The sequence below is a fragment of the Plasmodium gallinaceum genome, assembly GCF_900005855.1.
Source record: "Plasmodium gallinaceum strain 8A genome assembly, contig: PGAL8A_v1_62, whole genome shotgun sequence".
Classification (NCBI taxonomy): Eukaryota; Apicomplexa; class Aconoidasida; order Haemosporida; family Plasmodiidae; genus Plasmodium; species Plasmodium gallinaceum.
The window spans coordinates 421,057-442,804 of NW_021628221.1; the positions used below are offsets into that span (position 1 = coordinate 421,057).

A 21,748-nucleotide genomic window follows, 5' to 3' on the forward strand; every position below is an offset into this window, starting at 1 on the left:
GTTTTACTTTTTTATTTGTATAAAATATATATAAAGAAAATAAAAGTTTTTATATTGATTATTTATATATTCATATGTTTTAAAATTATTTAATAATTAGAATGAAGTGTATGCAACAAAAATATATATATATATAAATTGAGCATAATTTTTTTTTTTTTTTTAAATCAAAAATAATTGGAAAAAATAAAAATTCATAAATATTATTTTTATTTCACCCATTTGTTTGATTCCTCTTTTTTTTCTCGTATGTAGAAAACTTTTTTTTTTCAAGCATGTATAAAGATGACTGTACTGAACGACGGAATAAATAAAAAAGAACTATAATAATATTTTTGTCTTTATATTATTGTGCATTTTTTATTTTTATTTTATTAGATAAAATATTTTCATAAAACATTATTCATTTTTATATTAATACATTCATATAGAACATACTTCTTTTTAATAACTATGAGCATATATGTACATTTTTAATTATTTTATAATATATTACTATTTTTTTTTTGTATTTTTATATATTCTTTTATTTATTTTTTTATTATCATTTTTTTTTTTTTTTTTAATTCATTTCTTCCATATTTATAAGTATTTAAAGAGTATTTTTTGACTATAATTATATTTTAAATTGATAATTTTAATAATTAAACAATATTTTTATGTAAAATATTTTTTTTTTTTTTTTTTTTTTTTTTTTTGCTAAAGATGATAATCAACGAGAAAAAAAGTAAATATTTTTATATAAAAAATTTTTGCAAAGTATGAATATAATAACATCGATTTACTATTTTTTTTTTTTTTTTGTTTATTTCTTGATTTTTTTTCTTTTTTTTTTTTTTTGTTATGAATTTAATTCTGAAAATTTACACAATCTATAATTTTTTTAGTTGTCTATGTGCAATGTAAGACTACATCTTGTTTTTTTTTTTAATTTTTTTTTGTATTCTAAAATATGTAATAATAAATTAAATAATGTCAAGAAAATTGTTAATATATTTTTTTTTTTATACTTAATATATTTATATGTAAATAATAAAATAGTTGTGATATATATGTGCAAATATATTTTTTTTTTTGTATCATACTGTAATTTAAATATACATAAGCTTACATATTCGTATTTTTTTTTTATTTTTGAATATAAAATTTTTAATGATTTTTATTAAGATTAATTTTTTCTAATTTATATATTAATGTTTTTAATATCATTAAATTGGATTGTATAAAAAGAAAGGAATATTTATTAATTTTAAAAAAAATTTTATCATTTTTTTTAATTTTAGAATGGATATACATTATAATGTAGATGTAATAAATTTATTAAATAGACTGCAATTTTTTTTTTTTTATTTTAAATATATAATTTTTTTTTATTATTCTATTATACATATATTTTTCTTTCATTTATTAATATCTCACACTAATAATAAAGTTATTTCTTGCTATAATTGAAAATTAATTAATTTTTGTAAAATTTAATAAATTATTTTTGGGTGCTACCACATTTTTGAAAAAGGAATAAAAATTCCTTTATATAACTATAAATAAATATGAAAATATAAAAATTAACAATAGAAATGAGCTACTTGTATTAGAATAATTAATTTGACTTGATATGTTTTTGATTCTTTTTGATTTAGGTTATCTGATTAATTTTGATTTCAGTTGCTATAATTTATGTAAATTGATTTATTTTGATATATTTAAGTTGATTTCCGTTTTTCTTTATTTGATATTTGTTTGATTAGATCTTTTTTAATTTGATTCTATTCTTTGTAGTTTTTTTTTTACTTTTTTTTTTTTTTTTTAATGTGCATAGATAAGAAAAGCTGATGTTAATAAATGTATTTTATATTTTAACAAATATTTACTATAAAATAAAAAGATTTTGAAGATGTTAAGAAGTAAAAAGAAAATAAAGAAAAAAATATACAATGATGAATTTAATAATATAAATAAAAATATTAAAGATAAATATACATTTAAATATTTAATAGCTGTTGGAGGATTTTCTTGTGTCTATAAGATAAAAAAAAAAAAAAAAAAAAAATTTTACGCATTAAAAAATATAAAGTTTTCTGCAAATATATTTAATTATGAAAAAAAAATTTTGTTAAATTTAAGAGAAATTGAATGTCTGAATAAATTGAAGAATCACCCAAATATTGTTAGAATGCATGATTGTTGGTTAGAAGTAAATGAAGTTTTATCAAAATCAAAAAAAAAAAAAAACTTAATTATTTCATTATCAGGAAAATTACAAAAACATAGTAAAAAAAAATCTTCAAATTCCTTAAATAATAATGAATCATTTTGTTTAAATAAAAATAATAAAAGTGAAGTTACTAATGATAACTTATTGAAATTATCTAAAATAAAGAAACTTGAAGAAATAAATTACTTTAATAATAATGAAGAATTTTATGCCAGTAAATGTCAATTAATAACTTCTAAAAATAAACATGATCAAAATGAAGTATGCAAAATCAAAAGAAATTCTGTTAATAATTCTAAAAATTTGAAAAAAAAAAAAGGTAAAAACAGTGAGAGCATAAAAGGAGTGAAAACTGTATTTTTTCCAGAAATAAATTCATTTAGGAAAAATAATTCACTCTTCAAAATAGATAGTTATAATAAATGGAAAATATTTCGATTATATGAAAATTATTTGAAAAATGAGAATTTTAAACCATCTCAAGATATATATAAAATGAATGATTTAGGTCATTTATATATGAATTTAACAAAATATAATGATGATCTAAAAATATTTTATATTTCTTTTTCAAATTTATCAAATAGTCTCTCATATATTCAAAGCATATTTAAAAATAAATATGAATTAGACGATTTTATTTTCTGTAAGAATAATAAAATTTTATCAAATTTTAATAAAATAAATAAGCATATAAATGATTTTAATAACTTGTTATCTAAAAACAACTATGATGATTCTTGTATATATAAAAAACTTAGTAGTATACTAAGCATTGAAGAAAATAATAATAAACCATATAATTTTTTGTGTAGAGATTTTTTATGTAATAAAATAAAATGTAAGAAGAGTATCTATGCATATAGATACAGTAATTTTATTCTAAAAAATTATTTTTCTTCTAATTATATAAAAATAAATAAAAACCTCAAAAAATCCAAAGTAAATAAAAATAATAAAATTATTTATAAGCCTAAATTGAAGAGAATTATTAGTTTTCTTACAAAAGGAAATATACGTATTTACAAGGCTATAGGAAAATTTTTATATCTTGTAGGAAAATCAAAGTTAAATTTAAAGAGATCAAAAAACATTTTAAATAATTATTTATTAAAAAATATAAGATTAAGTTCTTTAATTTGGAATAATTTTAACGGTAATAATGTAAATAATTTCGTACATCCAAAAAAATATGAGTTGAGTAATGATGAATGTTCTATAAAACATTACATTCTTTACGAAAACACAAAGAGATACTTATATAATTTAACTAATTCTTATAATGTTACAAAAAAAAAGAATAAAAGAGAAAAAATTGTTTTAAAAAAAAAAAAGAAAAATATTCTATTTTTTTCATTTGATAATTATTTGTTCTTAATAAATAAAGCTCTAAAATTTTTTAAAGTAAAAAATGAAAAGGTTGTTAAAATGGTTCCATATAATTTATATGTTGAATTAGTAATTTTACTTTTTGACTTATTTTATAACAAAGATAAAAAAAAAAAAGCTAGTGTTATTTATACAAATTTTAAAATTTTAAAAATATTACAACATAATTTGAATGTAAATAGGTTAGATGATGATTGCAATGACATAAATATTAAAAAAAAAAATGTGAAGTCAACTATTTTAAAATTTTATTTTTTATTAATTTTAAAAAATATAGAAATAAATATGAAAATATCTTTTAATTTTTTCTTAAGAAAAAAAAAAAATATGTTTTTAATTAATATAAATTATCAAAATAGAATACTAAAAACCTACTTGATAATTTTATTTAAAATATTAAAAAGTAGAAGAGTTTATATTTTAAGTAAAATTCAACAAAAAATATGTGGTATACTAAAAGACATGAAAGCATTTTATAATATAATAAGGAATAGATATATAAATAATTTTAAAAATAAAGATTATGTAAGTATTAAAAAATGGAATAGAATTAATGAATTGTTATTACATAATAAATTAAAATATAATAAAGTATTAAAAAATAAGAATTATGAACTTGAACTAAATCATCACAAAACTATAATTAAAAAAGAAATACATAAAAGTTACTTAAGTTGTAAAAGAAAAGATATTGATGATAATATTAATATTTTAAAATATAGGAATAATTATTATCCATATTTCATTAATGAAAATAAAAATGATACTGTAAATTCGCATATTGAGAAATATAATTTTGATTATTTTTATAACATGAAAGATTTAAAATATGATAACAAAAATATTAATAAAGATAAATTAAACTCGAACTTAGTAAACTCTATATTTAAATGTGAAAATAATTTAATTGACAACGAATTTTATAATTTTGTTAAAAATAATAATATAAAAAATACAACAGAAAATAACAAAAATGTTAAAATATCAATTACCTCTCCAGTAAAAAATGATTTCATTCATCATAAAAAGTTTATCAGATATAAATATACGGATACATATTTTATGCATGAACTAAAAATTATTATAAATGATAATATTATGAAGAAAAGGAAAATACCTTATTATAAAATTGATATATATTATAACAATTACTTTTTCAACAGTATTTTTAATTATGATGAAAAAATAACTTTAACAAAAAATCAATTTATAAAAATTATTTTCAGTAACGATAAAATTTATAAAAATGAAGAACTTTTAGAATTAATGAAAAATAATTCAAAAAATGTTTTGAATTTATTTGAAAATATATCTTACAATATTAATAATTTAAGACAGTTAAAAAATATCAAAGATAATAGAAATATAGATTATAACGATCATGGTAAAATGAAGGATGATTATTCAAAAATTGGTAATAAAAATAATAGTAATCATAATCAAATTAAATTAGAAAAAAACAATTTATTAAAAAATAGACATCTAATGCAGGAAATGAATGTTAACAGAAAAATATTTTTAACGAAGAAAAAGAAAATTTTATGCAAATACGAAAATGAAGAAATTCAAAATAATATATATGATACAAATAACATTCAAAGTCCTTTAACCTATACAAATACAGGTCCACTTCATAAAATGAATATATATCATAATAAAGATGAAACAAATTATTTTTTATTTAAAATTCAAAGTAATAATAATTTATTTAATAATAAAATAAAAAAAAAAGAAAAGAAACATCGTAAAAAAAATCTCGAAAATAAAAAAGAAATATTAAGCATGATGAATTTTAATCAAAAATACAATAAATTAAAAAATATTAATGATAATAAATTCAAACAGAGTATAAATAATACAAAAATTAATTATAAGAAGGAACATAATAAAAATATAAACATTCTTGAAACATTATATAGTAATTTGATATATTATATTATCTTAATTTTCCTAAATGAATTTTCTATATATGAAAGAAGTACAAATTATCAATGCAATATTTTTAGTGTCAATTATCAAAAGGTAGATTTTTTATTTTATTTAAAAACAAATATATTTATAAAATACAAAAATGAAAAAGAAATTTTTACAGAAAGCAATAAAATAGATATTTTTTTTGATTTATGTAATTCACTTATGACAAAACACAACGAAAAATATCATATATTAAATTATAAAAAATTAAAGTCTTTTTTTTCTAAGAGTAATACTAATAAATGTTTAAAAAGAAAAAATTTGAAATTTGTTTTTGATTTACTCTATAAAGTATTAATTATTTATAATTATTTATTGACAATTAAAATTGAAAATAATATATATGGTAATATGTTTTTCCTAAATTTATATATTTTATATAGCTTTAAAAATAAAAATTATTTTTTTTATAAAATTACAAAAAATTGTCAATTTAACAAAGTAAATGTAGAAAAGGTATATTTTAATAAAATTAAGATGTTCTATTATTATATGTTTAGTATCATTTTAAAAGTAAATGAGAATTATTTTGATAGTATTTGTGAATATAGAAATTATCATTATTTGTTAAATATTTTGAAACAAAACTTTTTAACATATAATATATATATTGAGTTATTCAATATATTCACACAAAAAATTTTTAAAAATTTTTATTCATTTAATAAAAATTTTAAAAAATATTATAAGAAAAGTTATAAGTTGTGTAAAAAAAATATGAATAATGTCTTTTACATCTCTTGTATAAAATGTTATAAAATTTATTTATTGAGATTTTATAATATGGTTTTAAATAAAATTAGACATTATGAAGTTAAAATAATCAAATTATTTTGCCTCATAGAAGGAAAATATTTAAATAGTTTGAAATGCGATGACAAAGATTATTTTGTTAACTTATTTAAGAACAATTTGTATAATTTTTTGAGAAATAATAACTTTTTAAAAAATAAAAGTAATATAATTCATTCATATAATGTTTATTATAATAGGAATATTAAAAATAAAATAATGGATGAACTATATAATTTTTTTATATGTAATATTCATTTTTACAATTATTACGAAATAGTTAAGATTATTAATCAAAATATTTTAAACGAATTAACAAATATCCCATTTTTACATAACTTAACAAATGAAAAAAGAAGAAAAACGTTTATTCAAAAATACAAAAAGGAAATAGTTATATTTGATGGAATAAAAGAAAAATACGGAAAGAAAAATATTTTTATGAATAAGTTAAAAAGTAATAATAAAATGTTAGACGGATATAAATATAAATTATTTAATTATAACATATTAAGTAAAAACAAAATTACTTTTTATCATTATAATTTTCTAATTATATATATAATTAATTTTTTAAACTATAGCAATTTGTTAACAAACATATATATGAAAAAAAATGAACAAATTAGTTTATCACAGGATGAAGAAGAAATAATAAATGATTTATTTGTTGTTAATTTTAATAATTATTTTATATATTATATATATTTCTTAACTAAAATAATGAGGTATAAAAAGTTTAATAACAAAAATATGGATTCCTTGTCTCTCTTAATAGATATAACTATTATTAGAAAAACAACTTTAGATATAATTTTTAATATAAAATCTATTAGTAGCAGTTTATTTGTTATGAATCCTTTATTAATTTTTAAAAACATTTTACCTCAGAATAGATCAAATTATAATATAAAAGATTATAATTATAAAAATAATGATAATTTGAGAAAAATTAATTGTAATAATAAGAATATATGTTATAACATTTTTAAAAGATCAAATAATTATTTACATATTTTTTATTACAATATACTTAAGGAATGTTTTAAAAAATATAGTAGAATTATATTACTTCTTCATTATTATATATTGATATTTAAAAAGTCCATCAGTTTAACAAAAAAAAAGTACATAAAGAAATGTATATTGGAAAAAAATAAAAAATTTGTTATCTATAAATCTGTTATATTTAAAATAAATAAAAAGAAATGGAATATAATAAAACACAATAGTTTATTTAAAACTAACAAAAATAAAAAAAAATGCATTTTAAAAAGAAATCAAAAAAAGTTAGAAGACAAATATTTTATTAATGATATAATAAAAAATAGTATGAAAACTAATTTTTTATATCTTAATGTTACAAGAGTTATTTATAAAAAAAAGGAAAAATATTTTATATTAAATATTGTGAAGGATAAAAAATATTCCCTTCAATATTGTAATATTTTTGATATATATTATATGAAAACTCATAGGTGTAATAATTTTAATTCTTTTCAAATATTCAGTGATTATTCTAAAGAAGAAATAATAAATAATAGTAGCAGTATATCAAATTTAAATAATGATCATGTTCATTATATTAAACAAATATATATTAATAGTTTAAAAAAAAACAAAAGTCTTATATTTTTAAAAGTACTCTTTAATGAGATTAATCCTATGAAAAAATGTGAATTCAATAAAATAAAATTGAAGAAAAATAATTTTAATTTTAATAACAAATACAAAAATAAAAAAAAAAAGAACACCATTCATAATTTGGGAAAAAAAAAAGTGGATATATTAAATGATAGAATAGCATTTATAAACAAACGGAAGAATGAAAAAATAAAAAAAAAAGAAATTGAACACTTTTTTGAAAATATTCAATATTCCAGTGAAAATGAAGATTTCAAAATAATTTTTGAAAACAGCAGTAATAACAAAGGGAAAAAAATTAAAAAAATAAAAAATATGAAAAAAAGAAAAGTTGTATTAAAATACAAAGGAATTAAAAAAAAATACACAAGTCTTAACTACACTAAAACATATCACAATATTCTTAAAAGAAAGCAAAGAAATATATCTTCATATCTCTATATTAAAATTTTAAGTGATGCATTAAATGCAAAATATATCAATTTCATTACTTTAAAAAATAGATTTAGTCAGAATAATGATAAAATATATAACTGTCCTATAAGTAATTCAAAGAATTTTTTGTTATTACGTAAAAATAATAATAATTGCTCTAATATATTAAATAAAGTTAATAAATCAAATAGCTTTAATAATTTTACTTATAATAATGAAGTATGCAATAATCAAAATTTTAATAAGATTAATGAACATATTTACGTTGACAAAAAAGAAATTAATAATGATAGATTTATTAAGAACTGTTTTTCTTCAAGTATAGAAAAACATTATAAGACTTTAGAATTTATGAATAAGGAACTCCTGATCCGAAATTCATCAAATGAGTATTCACTTTTAAGAAATAAAACTCATTTATATTACAATAAAAATAGCAAAAAGAAATATAATCAAAATAGTAGAAAAAATATGAATAATTATAATGATTATGGTTATTTTAGTATTTTAGAAAATAATACTATAAAGAAATTATTAAGTTATTCAAGTAGTATTTTGGATAATGAGATTTTAAAAGGAGATACATTGGAAAAAAATTTAACACATTTTTACTCTGATGAAATAAAGAGTAATAATGAATTAAATTGTGAACATTTTAACATAAATTATAATAAAAATAATATGGATAGTTTTAGGAATCAACTAACTAAAAATTACGAGGATCTGATGTATAATAATACAACTTGTTCCTACAATGAATCATCCTACAAGAAAAAATTAAAATTTTATTATAAAACAAATTTATATACAAAAGAAATAAAAAATAAAAAAATTAATTTTTTTTTTTTTCAAAAACGAAATCAGCTAAATTATAAACAAAAAGCAAAATTTAAGTCCAAAAAAATAATAAAAAAAATATGCGAAATAAAAAATGATTTAAATTTAAAACAAAAAAAAAAAAAATTAGATGAAAAAATAGAAATGTATTCATCTAGTAATAATTGTATATTATTCAAAATTTCGAGAAAAAACAATAAAAAATATATGAAAACTAATCTGAATTTTAATTCTCCTAAATATTTTACGACGATTTATAGTGAAAGATTACATCCGTTGAAATCATCAAGAACTTTTCATAATATTCAAAATCAAGACACTTTAATTGAAAACCCTTATAAAAATAACAGTTCAATAAAAAAAAAAAATGAAAAGGTTTCCGGATTACTTAAAATGGATATAATCCATATTAAATTAATATTTCTTACTAATTTAGTAAATTCTTTTAACTATTTTTATAATATTTCAAAATTAAGTATAATTAATAATATGTATTTTAATTTATTTAAAACCGAAAAGATATGTTATGTACTTTTATGCTTAGAATACCTTAAATTTCTTCGTAAAAGTTATTTAATAAATGAAGTAGACTTTAAAATGAAATTTCCTATAAGAAATGAATATGAAAAAAATACCATTTGTGATATTAACTCCGATAATAATAATAATAATAATAATAATAATAATAATAATAATAATAATAATAATAATAATAATAATAATAATGATAATAATAATAGTTATATATTTAATATTCTAAATATAGAATACATTGAAAAATTAGAAAATTTTCTAAATAAAATCTTTTTTATTATAATATTTCTTGAAAATGATTACAACTATTTTTACTATATAAACCAAATTAAAAAACAGAATTTTAATTATAATAAAAAAATTATGAACACAAGGATGATTATTACCCCATATATGTATAAATTCAAAGTATCTAATAAAATAAAAAAAAACATTATTAAAAAAAAAAATATCGTATATAATAATAACAAAGTGCTTAACGTAAAGATGAAAAAAAGTTTTCTTTTAAGAAATAAACTAACAAAAACAAGGAACGAAATAAATAAAAGGAGAAATAAAAATCTTACATTTGTTAATTCACACATAAATAATAAAGTAATAAGAAATCAGATAAAACAAAATTTTTTAAATGTTTCTACTAATGTTGCATCTTTTAAGAAAATTCTTGATAAGAGTTTTCATTTTCTATTAACAGTTAATCAAATAAATATGAAAATAAATAAAAAAAATGAGTTTTTATATGAAAATAAATATTTTTTTAAAGACATCTTTTTAAATTTTCAAAGATATGCGTCTTCTTCTTTAAAGTATAATTATTTTTTTCAAAACAATATAATTTATAAAAACTTTAAATATTTTTTTTTTCATAATTGTTTTAATATAATAAAAAATACATATTACACACAAAAAAATGTTCAGCTTTTTTACAAAAATAAATGTGATTATAATTGTAATGATAATAATCAAACGCATAAAAATAAAAGTGATATTACTAGCTATTATAACAATTATAATATAAGTGATTCAAATAAGGATATTGATAATAATAACAATAATAATGATAAGAAATATTTTAATTATATTGATAATAATGAAGGTAATTATTATGACTATTATGGAAATCATACACAAACGGACAGTAATAGAAACATTAATTATTTGCATACAAAAATATTAAGTATTTTAAATAAAAGTAAAAAAAAATTAAATTTTTTAAAACATGAAAATTATAAAAATAATAATTTTAATTCCTTTTCTTTAAAAATAAATAACAAGCATAATAAACATAATTTAAAAAAAAAGGAGAAATATAAATTTAATTTATATATAAGAATGGAATATTGTAATAACACATTAGAAAATTATATTAATAGGAGAACATATATTAATTTTAAAAGAAATCAAGAAATTATCCACATGATAATAATGGGATTACATTACATTCATAAAAATAACATAATGCATCGTGATTTGAAACCATCTAACATATTCATTTGTGATAACAACATTGTTAAAATAGGTGATTTTGGTTTAGCTTCTTATGATTATTTAGATGTAAAAAAAATTAATATGCATTCAAAGAAATGTTCAGTTGCAAAAAAAATTCATAGCATAAATGAGATGCATTCTGAAAATAACTTTAATATGAATTCAAATGAAAGCATCATAAAAAGAAGCTTAAATAACCAAATTAATATTAAAAAAAAAGAAAACGATAATTATGCATTATCATACTTAGGTAGAAAAAAAGTATTTTATCACTTAAATAAAGAAATTTTTAAGAAATATATAGAAAATGATAAAAAAAACTTTTCATCAAATTATGAATGCTTTAATAATTTACAAAACAAAATAATAAATCATTTTTATGAGTTAGATAAATCAGAAGAGTATAATAACTTACAAAAATTAAATAAGCTAGATAAATTAGTTGAATTAAACAAGTCAAAAAAATTAAAAGTAACAAATGAGCTACATATATCAAATAAGTTAAGCCAATTAAGGAAGTTAAAAATTTTAAACAATTTTAAAGAATCAAATATATTTCATAGTAATATAGATAACACAGAAACATCTGAACATAAGCATATCAAGGATAATTTTTCTATTAATAATAATGATAGATATGATAATAATGAAATATGCATAGATAATCAAAACAGTATAAATGGAATTTTTACATTTAAAAAAACTCAGAATAGTAAAAATTTTACGCCTTATGATAAAAAAATATGTGGTAAAACTATTAGTAACACAAATATAAATAAATATATGGAGAATCAAAATAAAGACAAAAAAAAAGATAGTAAGTCTGTAAATTGTGATACCATGAAGAATCTTTTTATGATTTCTAAGAAAAGTAACAGTACTAATATTGTATTAAGTAAGAATAAAAAAAAGAAGACTAGTAAAGATGAGAATAATAATAAAAAAAATTCTTATCGTTGCACTACTAAGAAAACATTTTTATTTAATTCTTTAAAAAGATACAATAGAAATAGTAAGTACAAAAACAAAAGAAATAATTTTAAAGAATGTAACTTTTATTTATTTCAAAACATTAATAATAATAAAATGTTCAAAAAAAAGTATTTAAAGAAAAAAGAATCTTGTAACTATCAGACAAAAATATCAGAAAAATCCAATTTTAGTTTGAAAGATAAAATGGAATCTTATCATACTCTAGGAATTGGTACGAAAATGTATTCAGCTCCTGAACAACTAATAGAACATAAATATACAAAAGCAGTTGATATGTTTTCTCTTGGTTTAATTATCGTTGATCTATTTACGAGAACTAAAACCAACATGGAAAGAACGAAAATTTTATGTAATGCAAGACAAAGAATTTTACCAGATTTGCTAATTAAAAAACATCCAAATGTAGCAAAATTATGTAAAAATTTATTATCATTAGATTATAAATCTAGATTAACATCAGAAGATTTATACAATAAAATATTAACTGTAGGTAATGTGTTTTATTTTAACAAATAATTTGTTCTTTTATTATAAAAACATATATTTTATTTTTTCTATATTTTTCGAATATATTTTTATGTTTTATTTATGATATTTTTAAATTTATTTTAATATTTAAGAAAAAAAAAAAAAAATAAAAATATATTCACATATTTAATTAAGTATTCAAATTATTATCCAATTTTTTTTTTTTTTTTTATTTTTTTTGTAACGTTTAACATATATATATATATATATAAAATTAACTTTTAATTTGATTTATTTTTCTCTTTTTTTTTTTTTTGTTCGTTTGTATTATTTTTATCACTATAAATATTTTTTTTTTTTTTTTAATATTCTGTTTTAAAACTTTTAAATATTTTTCTTTTTTTACTATTTTATAAAATGATTTAAATATATTTTTTTTTTTTTTTTTATATATATATTTTATTAAAAAATTAATTTTTTTCAAATTCGTGAAACTTCTATTTATGATTATGTTTTTTTGTGAAAATTTTGTATAATATTTTAAATATATAAATTTTTTTTTCTTTTTTAAAAAGACAAATTTTTCTTTTATAAAAAAAAATTAAAATCCATTTCAAAGCTTTTTTTTTTTTTTTTTTTTTTTTTAAAACGTTATAAGAAAATATTACTTTTACATATTTATATAAAAAATTTTAATTAAAAAAAAAATATATATATATATAAGTATTGTATTTTTTAAATTTCATAAAAAAATAAATAATGCTGTTTTAGAAAATTAATTAATTATTTATATTTAAAAATAAATTATAAAAATAGGATACATAGAAATACACAAATGAAGAGTGATATATAAAAAAAATATAAAGGGAAAAAAAAAAAAATCAAGAGTATGATGAATATATATTTAAAAAAATACGTGATTTTTTTTGTTGTAATTTACTTATTTAAAATAATTTATTGTTTTGATGAAAACGAAAAATTAATTAAATTGAAAAAATTAATAAATAAAAAAATAAAATTACATTTGAATGAAACTTACGGAAATTTAGATGAAAATAAAAAACATTTATTTATTTATATTCATGAAATTACATTAAATGATTATATTGATTATGTTTTAAATAAAACGGATGACTATGATTGTGTATTATTTTATATAGATGTAGAGAGTAATAATACTATTTCAAAGTTTGATAGAAAGAGCCTTGTTTTGTTAGAACTATATAACGAAGTTGCAAAAAAAATAATTTTAGATAATAATTATTTATATAATGAAAATAACTTTTCAAATGAACAAGAAAAAGAAAAAGATAAACAAAAGAACTATTTAATAAAACCAGTTTTCTTTTTTTATATAAATTTTAATAAATATTATATAAAACCTTTAAAATATGTTCATACGATTTACAATTTACCAGAATTTATATATATAAATAGTAACACTTTTGATAATTTTAATTATTCTTCAAGAATTAAAAAAAATTATATGTTAGAACATTATATAAAAAATATAAAACAAATAGGAGAAAACAAGAAAGAAATAAATAATAAAATCATTCAAAAATACTTTATAGAATTTATTAATTTACATAATAGAAATAAACTTATATTGCATGAAGATCTTGTTTACAAAAAAAAGTTATATATAACAGTTTTTATAATCTTGGTATTTATATTTCTTTATTTTTTTGTATTACTATTACAAAAATACACAGTTCTAATATTTATTTGTTCATTTATTTTATACTTGATATGTTTAAGTGGTATATTTCACTGTTTAATTAATAAATCTGAAATGTATAATACAGATAAAAGTATTGAAACTATATTTCAAAAATATATATATCGTTCTACAAATTCTCAATATATACTTGAAGGATTTGTTTTTTCATTTTTAATTTTTGTAATAAGTATATTACTATTTACATTATTATATTACTCAAATAATGAAAATATATCTAAGATAAAAAAAAATTTCTTTTTTTTGTTTCTTATATTAATTATTTATATTTCTTTTAAAATAATAGATATAATTAATATTTATAAAATATATTATTCAACATACTTTTTTTTTCCTCCTCTTAAATTTTTTCGTAAATAATTTCTTATTCTTTTTTATATTTATTATATTTTTTTTTTTTTTTTTTTTCTTTTAATCATTTGTAAATGTGGATCATTTTTAATCTATAATAATCAAAAATTTATCGTGTATTTTTTTTTTTTTTTTTTTTTTTTTTTTTTTTTTTTTTTTTTTTTTTTTTTTGTATTTTTTATATATAAGAATATGCTTCTTTTAAAAAATTAATTTTATTAACAATTTTTTTTTTTTTTTAAAATATCAACTTAATATTATTTATTTAAGAGAAATATAAAATAATAATGTGGTATTTTTTTTAAAAAGTATTAGAATTTAAAAAAAGGCTTTTTTATAGTCAGAATTTAGCTGCACTAAAAAATATTTTATTTATTTTTTCTGTTAAATTTCCTATTTCTTTAATTTTATATTATATTTGACTTTAATATTAGATTAATTTTATTTATAATTTTATGTTTAAACTGTATTTTTTTTTTTTTTTTTTAAATACATTTAAATTATTATCTTTTTTTTTTAAAGTTACTTCTTATATTGCAACTCTATTGATATATGTTTGAATAAAATAAATCTAAAAAATATGCTGGAATGTAATTATAAAAAAGAATTTAAAAAAGGTTATATTAATTAATGAGAAGGATTTAATAAAGGATGAACGTTTGGTTGAATGATGATTATAATAATAGTTTATGTGAAAATGATATAGATATATTAAATAAAAAAAATAAAATTAAAAATGAATTAGAAATGAACAAAAATAATATTGATAACACGAAAAATGAAAACATAGCAAATAATTTCATTAAAAACACAAATGATGAAATTTATAAAAACAGTAGTATTTTGAAAATAAATGATAGTAGTAATATTAATAGGAATAATGTAATGAATAAAAAAAAAACTAGAATAATATCTATAAAAAATTTATATAGTAATTTGTACAAGATAAGTGATACATTATTAAAAGAAACAATAAATGAAAAAGAAGAAAAATATGAAATAGATAATTTGAATTATGAAAAAGATAAATATGCAGAAAATGCAGTAATTTATGAAAATAAATTAAATTTAGAAAATATAGACATAAATGATACAAAGAAAAAGTATACAAGTGAAAATGATATAAATATATCTGAAATTAATAGAAATAAATTAGATGATAATTCTAAAGGAAAAAATAAGAAATTTAATAGTTTCTTAAAATTATATGACGAAAATAGTCATTTAAAAGAGCATAGCAATGAAAATATAAAAAATAACAATGACAATTTTATATATTATAATAATAGAGAAGAAAATACGGAAAATAGAAATATGAATAATCACTGTTTAAATTTAAATGGATCATTAAATTGTGATAATGAAAAAAAATTCACATATAAAAATAAAAAAAATACTAATAATGAAAATAGTAATAATGAAAATTGTAATAATGAAAATAGTAATAATAAAAATTGTAATAATGAAAATTGTAATAATGAAAATAGTAATAATGAAAATAGTAATAATGAAAATTGTAATAATGAAAATAGTAATAATGAAAATAGTAAAAATGATGAACAGAAAAAGAGGAGTGAAAACAACATTGAAAGTGTTAATGAAAAAGATGAAAGAAAGATAGATAACTATTTGAAAAAAAAAGGATATTTATTAGAACCTGATGAAAAAAAGGAAAAAAATATGCTTACATTATATGAACAAAATAATAATTTCTTAGACGAACAAAAAGAAAAAAAAAAAAAATATAATTTAATAAATGAACAAGAAGGTAGTGATTTATTTAAAAATATGAAAATAAACGAACTAAAAGCTAAGCTGAGCGAAAATTTACCAGACACTTTTAAAATTTTGTTATGCACAGATAATCATTTAGGATATAAAGAAAATAATTCTATACAAAAAAAAGACAGTTTCAATTCATTTGAAGAAATTTTATTTATAGCAAAAAAATTAAATGTTGATATGATTTTAAATAGTGGGGATTTATTTCATAAAAATAAAGTATCTGAGTATACTTTGTTTAAATCTATGTCAATTATGAGAAAATACTGCCATATTAATAAAAAAGAAAATTGGGTATTAGAAGAAGAGAAAGAATCAAGTAAAAAAAAATTGAACACACATGTAAAAGAAATCACAAATTATGAATATGAATATTATGAAAATGAAAAAGTATATGAGGAATATTTAAAAACTGAAAGTGATTTTTCTAATGAGGTACTTGAAGAGAAAAAAAATAAAAAGAATAAAAAAGAAAAAAAAAAAAAAAAGAAAAAAATAAAAGAAAAAGATTTTAGTAGCTCAAATACAAATGATAAAATTATAGAAAAATATGGAAAGAAAAAAAAAAAAAAAAATAATAATAAATCAAGATATGAAGATGATAATGAAAGTATAAAATATAATGATAGTATGTATGAAAAATATGAAGATAATGATAAATATTATTATAATAAAGAAATAATTAAGGATTTAAATGGTTTAAAAAATAAAAAGGAAATTTTAAACAACTTAAAAATTTGTTCTTTAAACGAAAAATATGAAAAATCTATACCATTTTTTACAATTCACGGAAACCATGATTATCCTTATAGTTATGATTTCATTTCTCCATTAGATATACTAAATATTTCTAATTTAATTAATTATATTGGGAAAAACAGTTTAGATAATATTGTAATTAAACCTATTCTTTTAAATAAAAATAAAACAAAAATTTCAATTTATGCAATTGGATGGATGAAAGATGAACGATTATATAGATCATTTGAAAATAATAAAGTAAAGTTTGTTTTACCATCTGATTATAAAAATAGGATAAATATTTTAGTATTACATCAAAATAGATACATAAGAAATACATATGGTAATAATACAAAAAATTTTATTAAAGAATCATTTGTCCCAAAATTTATTGATTTGGTTATATGGGGTCATGAACATTTTTCCAAACCATATTTAGAAGAAAGTATATTTAATTCGTTTTATAATTTACAATTAGGATCATCAGTTAGAACATCATTATGTCCAAACGAATATGGAGATAAATATATTGGTTTATTAGAAATAAGAAATGAAAGATTTCGATTTTTAAAAATAAATTTAGAAACAGTTAGACCTTTTGAACTTAAAGATATTCGATTAGGTGATTTTAATTTAAATTTTAAAGAGGAAAAAATTTTAAAAGAGTTTTTACATGAACAAACAAATATAATTTTGAATGATGTGAAAAAAAATTTAAACGAAGAAATTAAAAAATATTATTTATTTAAAAAGTTGTTTTTCCCATTTAATGGAGATAAAAATGATAAAACTTGCATTTATAAAAATAAAGAAATAAATGAATTAATCTCTAACAAAATAAATGAAAACACAATGAATAGTTTGTTTGAAAAACCAGAAGAAAGAGAAAAATATTTTTATTCCATATTATCTGAAGATGAAATTCACAATTTTTATTCCAACTTAAAAAATGAAGATTTTTACTCAAGTACATTTATACATATGGCCTTTTCAGATTGTTATGACACTTTTGATTTAATAAAAATAAAAAAATATGTATATGAAAAACCTCTAATAAAATTAAAAGTAGAATATGATGATATTAACATAATAAATACTCAATCATTTGGCTCTCTTTTTATAAGCAGTATAGCAAATCCTTCTGAATGTTTATCTTTTTATAAAAAGAAGATAAAAAATAGAGATAATATGCAATGTATACAAGATAATGAAACAAATGACAAAGATCTTCATAATATGGAATATATAAATGAATATAATAAGGTGTTTGATATATTATTCGATTATTGTGATATGAAAAATAAGTTATCTATACTAGATGAAAAAGTAATAATGGATACTATGCAAAATTTTATTTTAAATACAAATTCTTCTTTTAATTCTAATTCAAATTCTGATTTTAATTCTATTATTTCTATGGTTGATAAATGTTCTAAAGATAAAATAGACTTACTAGAACAAAACATAAAAGATATCCCAATAGAAAATTTAACGGATGATTATTTGAAAAATCTTACAGAAAAATTAAATAATCAAGAGTTTTTTTCAATTTAATAAAATGCATACATATATATATGTATATGCATATATGTATATGCATAATTTATTTATTCATATTAAATTATGTAAATAATATTTTAAAATTTTTATAATGTTTATCTAATAGATTAAAACAAAAAAAAATTTAAATATATTTTTTATAAAATTTATAAATTAAAAATATTAGATTTTATGTTAAAATTTCTAAATTTATACATGTAGTATAAATGTTAAAAAGTTTATGAAAACTTTTATAGAAATTTTAATATTTTATTATTTTATTATTTTTTTTTTTTTTATGTTTTTAAGAATTTTTTACATATAATTCATTTTTAACTTTATCAAAATAATCTATTTTAGTTAAAATGTTATTTCCTATTTTATATTTATTTAAATCATCACTTTGCTTAATTATTAATTTTGCATGAATTTTAGGTGCTAAATAAAGTAACACATAATTATCTCTAATATCTAAAATTTTAGAATTAATTAGATTATTCGTATTTTTAAATGATGATAATATCTCTTCATTAGTGTATTTCTTAATATCAACTATAATTTTCTTATGTATATTATCAATTCTTGCTATTCTAACTTTAATTATATTATGTATTTTTATTATAAGAAAAATATATTTTTGTAACCCTTCTAAACTAAAATATTCTGATGTATTTAAATAAGCTTTTCTATCACACAAAATATCTAATTTTATTTTTCTTTGATTAATGCTTAATATTCTACCATAATATACATCATCAATACTATATTTTTTAAATGGATAATTTTCTTCTTTTATCTGTTTATATATTATATTATTTTTCATATCTCTTTCAAATATTCTTTTTGTTTTAAAAATTTTACATTTTTGAATGTTATTAAAATTATCATTAAAAAATAAATAGTTCTTTACATTTATATTAATAGAATATGTTAAATTAATTAAAAGAAAAATTACAAAAAAGTGAAGCATAACAAAAGAGAAAGAGAAAAAATAATATATATATATATATAGTATGTAAAAATAAATTAAAAAATATTTAACGTAAGAAATTCAAAATTTATATAAAAATAAATAAAAATATAAATTAGATAAAACATAAAAAAAAAAAAATTTTAAATTACAACATTTTTATACATTATTTTATATTCAACTTTTTTATTGAATATTTAATTTTATCTTTAATGAAATAAAAGATACATAAAAATATTCATTAAACATTTTTTTTTTTTTTTTTTTTTTTTTATACATATTTATCATTTATTAATTATAAATTACAATAAAACGTAAAAATAAAAAATTACATTAGTTGAAACCTCAAGTTTTATTGCATAAAAATATTTTGATTGTTGTTGAATATTATTCTCAAAAAAAAAAAAAAAAAAAAAAATTATATATATAAATATATAAATATATATATATATATATGAAAAGTTTAAAAAAGAAAATAGTTTGAAATACATTATTTTTTCATTTATATACCAATAAAGTTGATATTATAATAATGAATAAAGTAATGGTATACAAATTAAGATAATTTGAATTAGCAATTATGTGAAAATTAGAATTATACTTTTCTTGAATTTACATAATATATTGAAATAATATATTTAAAAATTCATATTAAATTTATATTTTCAAATTTATTTTATTGTAAGGTATTTTTCAGTACTATAAATTTTTAGACTTATTTATTAAAATAAATAAGTTATTTTAAAATAAGATATTCAAAGATATTATAAACATTAAAATATATTATAATGAACTAAAAAAATTATAAAATAAAATAGGACAGAAAAGTACTTAAATATTACATGATAAAGGAATATATATATATATAATATATTCTAATTTAAATTCCTTTTATGAAATTTTAAGCCAGTTCTTTTTGTTAAAAAAGAAAAAAAAAATTCCTATTTCAATTTTTAAAAATATCTAAAAAAGGATATTATTCTCTTTTTTCTTTTAAATGCATATTTAAAGATCTATATTAATATATATTACCAAATAATTAAAGTTCTTTTATTATTTTATTCTATTTATAATATTATAAAGTAATATTCAGATTTAATGAGTAAAAGTTATATATATAAACACCACACTTTTATGATACGAAAACATGAAATCCCATTTAAAAGAAAAATAAAATATATATTGAATTGAAATAAACAGAAGGAATAAAAATGAATGTTCGTTTTAAAAAATATTTTTCAAATTGAAAGTATTAAGTGCGTTTATTAATAATCTCAACATATAATTAATATGTAAAATTAATAAATGCTGTAAACTTAATATATAAAATCAACATTATTAAATAGGAAAAGAAATATCTCTAGAAATGCAAAAAATGTAATAAAAATAATACTTCTACTTTTTTAAATAATCATATATAAATTTTAAATTTTTGATAAGACAGTTTCGCTTTACGTCCTTATATAATTTGTCAATTTTTCTTGTGTCAATAACAAATATTTTATTAATATATTTTTTTATTTATATTAAACAAATAAGATGATAACGTATTATTATATAACAATTCTTAAATAATCAAAAAAAAAAATTCTGAGTTTTATTGAAATATATTAGTTATTTAAAACATTTAATTCAATTTATTTATCATTTTTAAAGAATGAAAAATATATTTTTCCTTCATAATATTTTTTTAAAATAAAAGTTTGGAAAAAAGTAAATGAAATTTTTATTTTATTTTATTAATTTTTTTTTTTTTTTTTTTTTTTTTATAATATTAAGTTGATAAATTATATGTAATTTATTATTTATCTATAAAAAAAATGAAAGAAGATTACAAAAAAAGGTTTATTTTTTT

General features: G+C 16.0%; 4 protein-coding genes across 4 annotated transcripts; 3 read left to right on the plus strand and 1 right to left on the minus strand.

The window, feature by feature from the left end:
* Positions 1–1,894: 1,894 nt before the first annotated feature.
* On the plus strand, positions 1,895–12,817 carry PGAL8A_00103800 (serine/threonine protein kinase, putative; the record flags this gene model as incomplete). Its single annotated transcript, XM_028673065.1, has 1 exon — positions 1,895–12,817. The coding sequence occupies one exon, from the start codon at positions 1,895–1,897 to the stop codon at positions 12,815–12,817; it is 10,923 nt and encodes a 3,640-aa protein (XP_028526154.1).
* Positions 12,818–13,658: 841 nt separating this feature from the next.
* On the plus strand, positions 13,659–14,870 carry PGAL8A_00103900 (conserved Plasmodium membrane protein, unknown function; the record flags this gene model as incomplete). The annotated part of the gene is made up of 1 exon (XM_028673076.1): positions 13,659–14,870. One exon carries the CDS (start codon positions 13,659–13,661, stop codon positions 14,868–14,870), a length of 1,212 nt encoding a protein of 403 aa, XP_028526155.1.
* Positions 14,871–15,512: 642 nt separating this feature from the next.
* Positions 15,513–18,938, plus strand: MRE11 (double-strand break repair protein MRE11, putative; the record flags this gene model as incomplete). The annotated part of the gene is made up of 1 exon (XM_028673088.1): positions 15,513–18,938. One exon carries the CDS (start codon positions 15,513–15,515, stop codon positions 18,936–18,938), a length of 3,426 nt encoding a protein of 1,141 aa, XP_028526156.1.
* A 289-nt stretch (positions 18,939–19,227) lies between these two features.
* PGAL8A_00104100 (conserved Plasmodium protein, unknown function) lies at positions 19,228–19,893 on the minus strand (the record flags this gene model as incomplete). The annotated part of the gene is made up of 1 exon (XM_028673099.1): positions 19,228–19,893. The coding sequence occupies one exon, from the start codon at positions 19,891–19,893 to the stop codon at positions 19,228–19,230; it is 666 nt and encodes a 221-aa protein (XP_028526157.1).
* Positions 19,894–21,748: the final 1,855 nt, after the last annotated feature.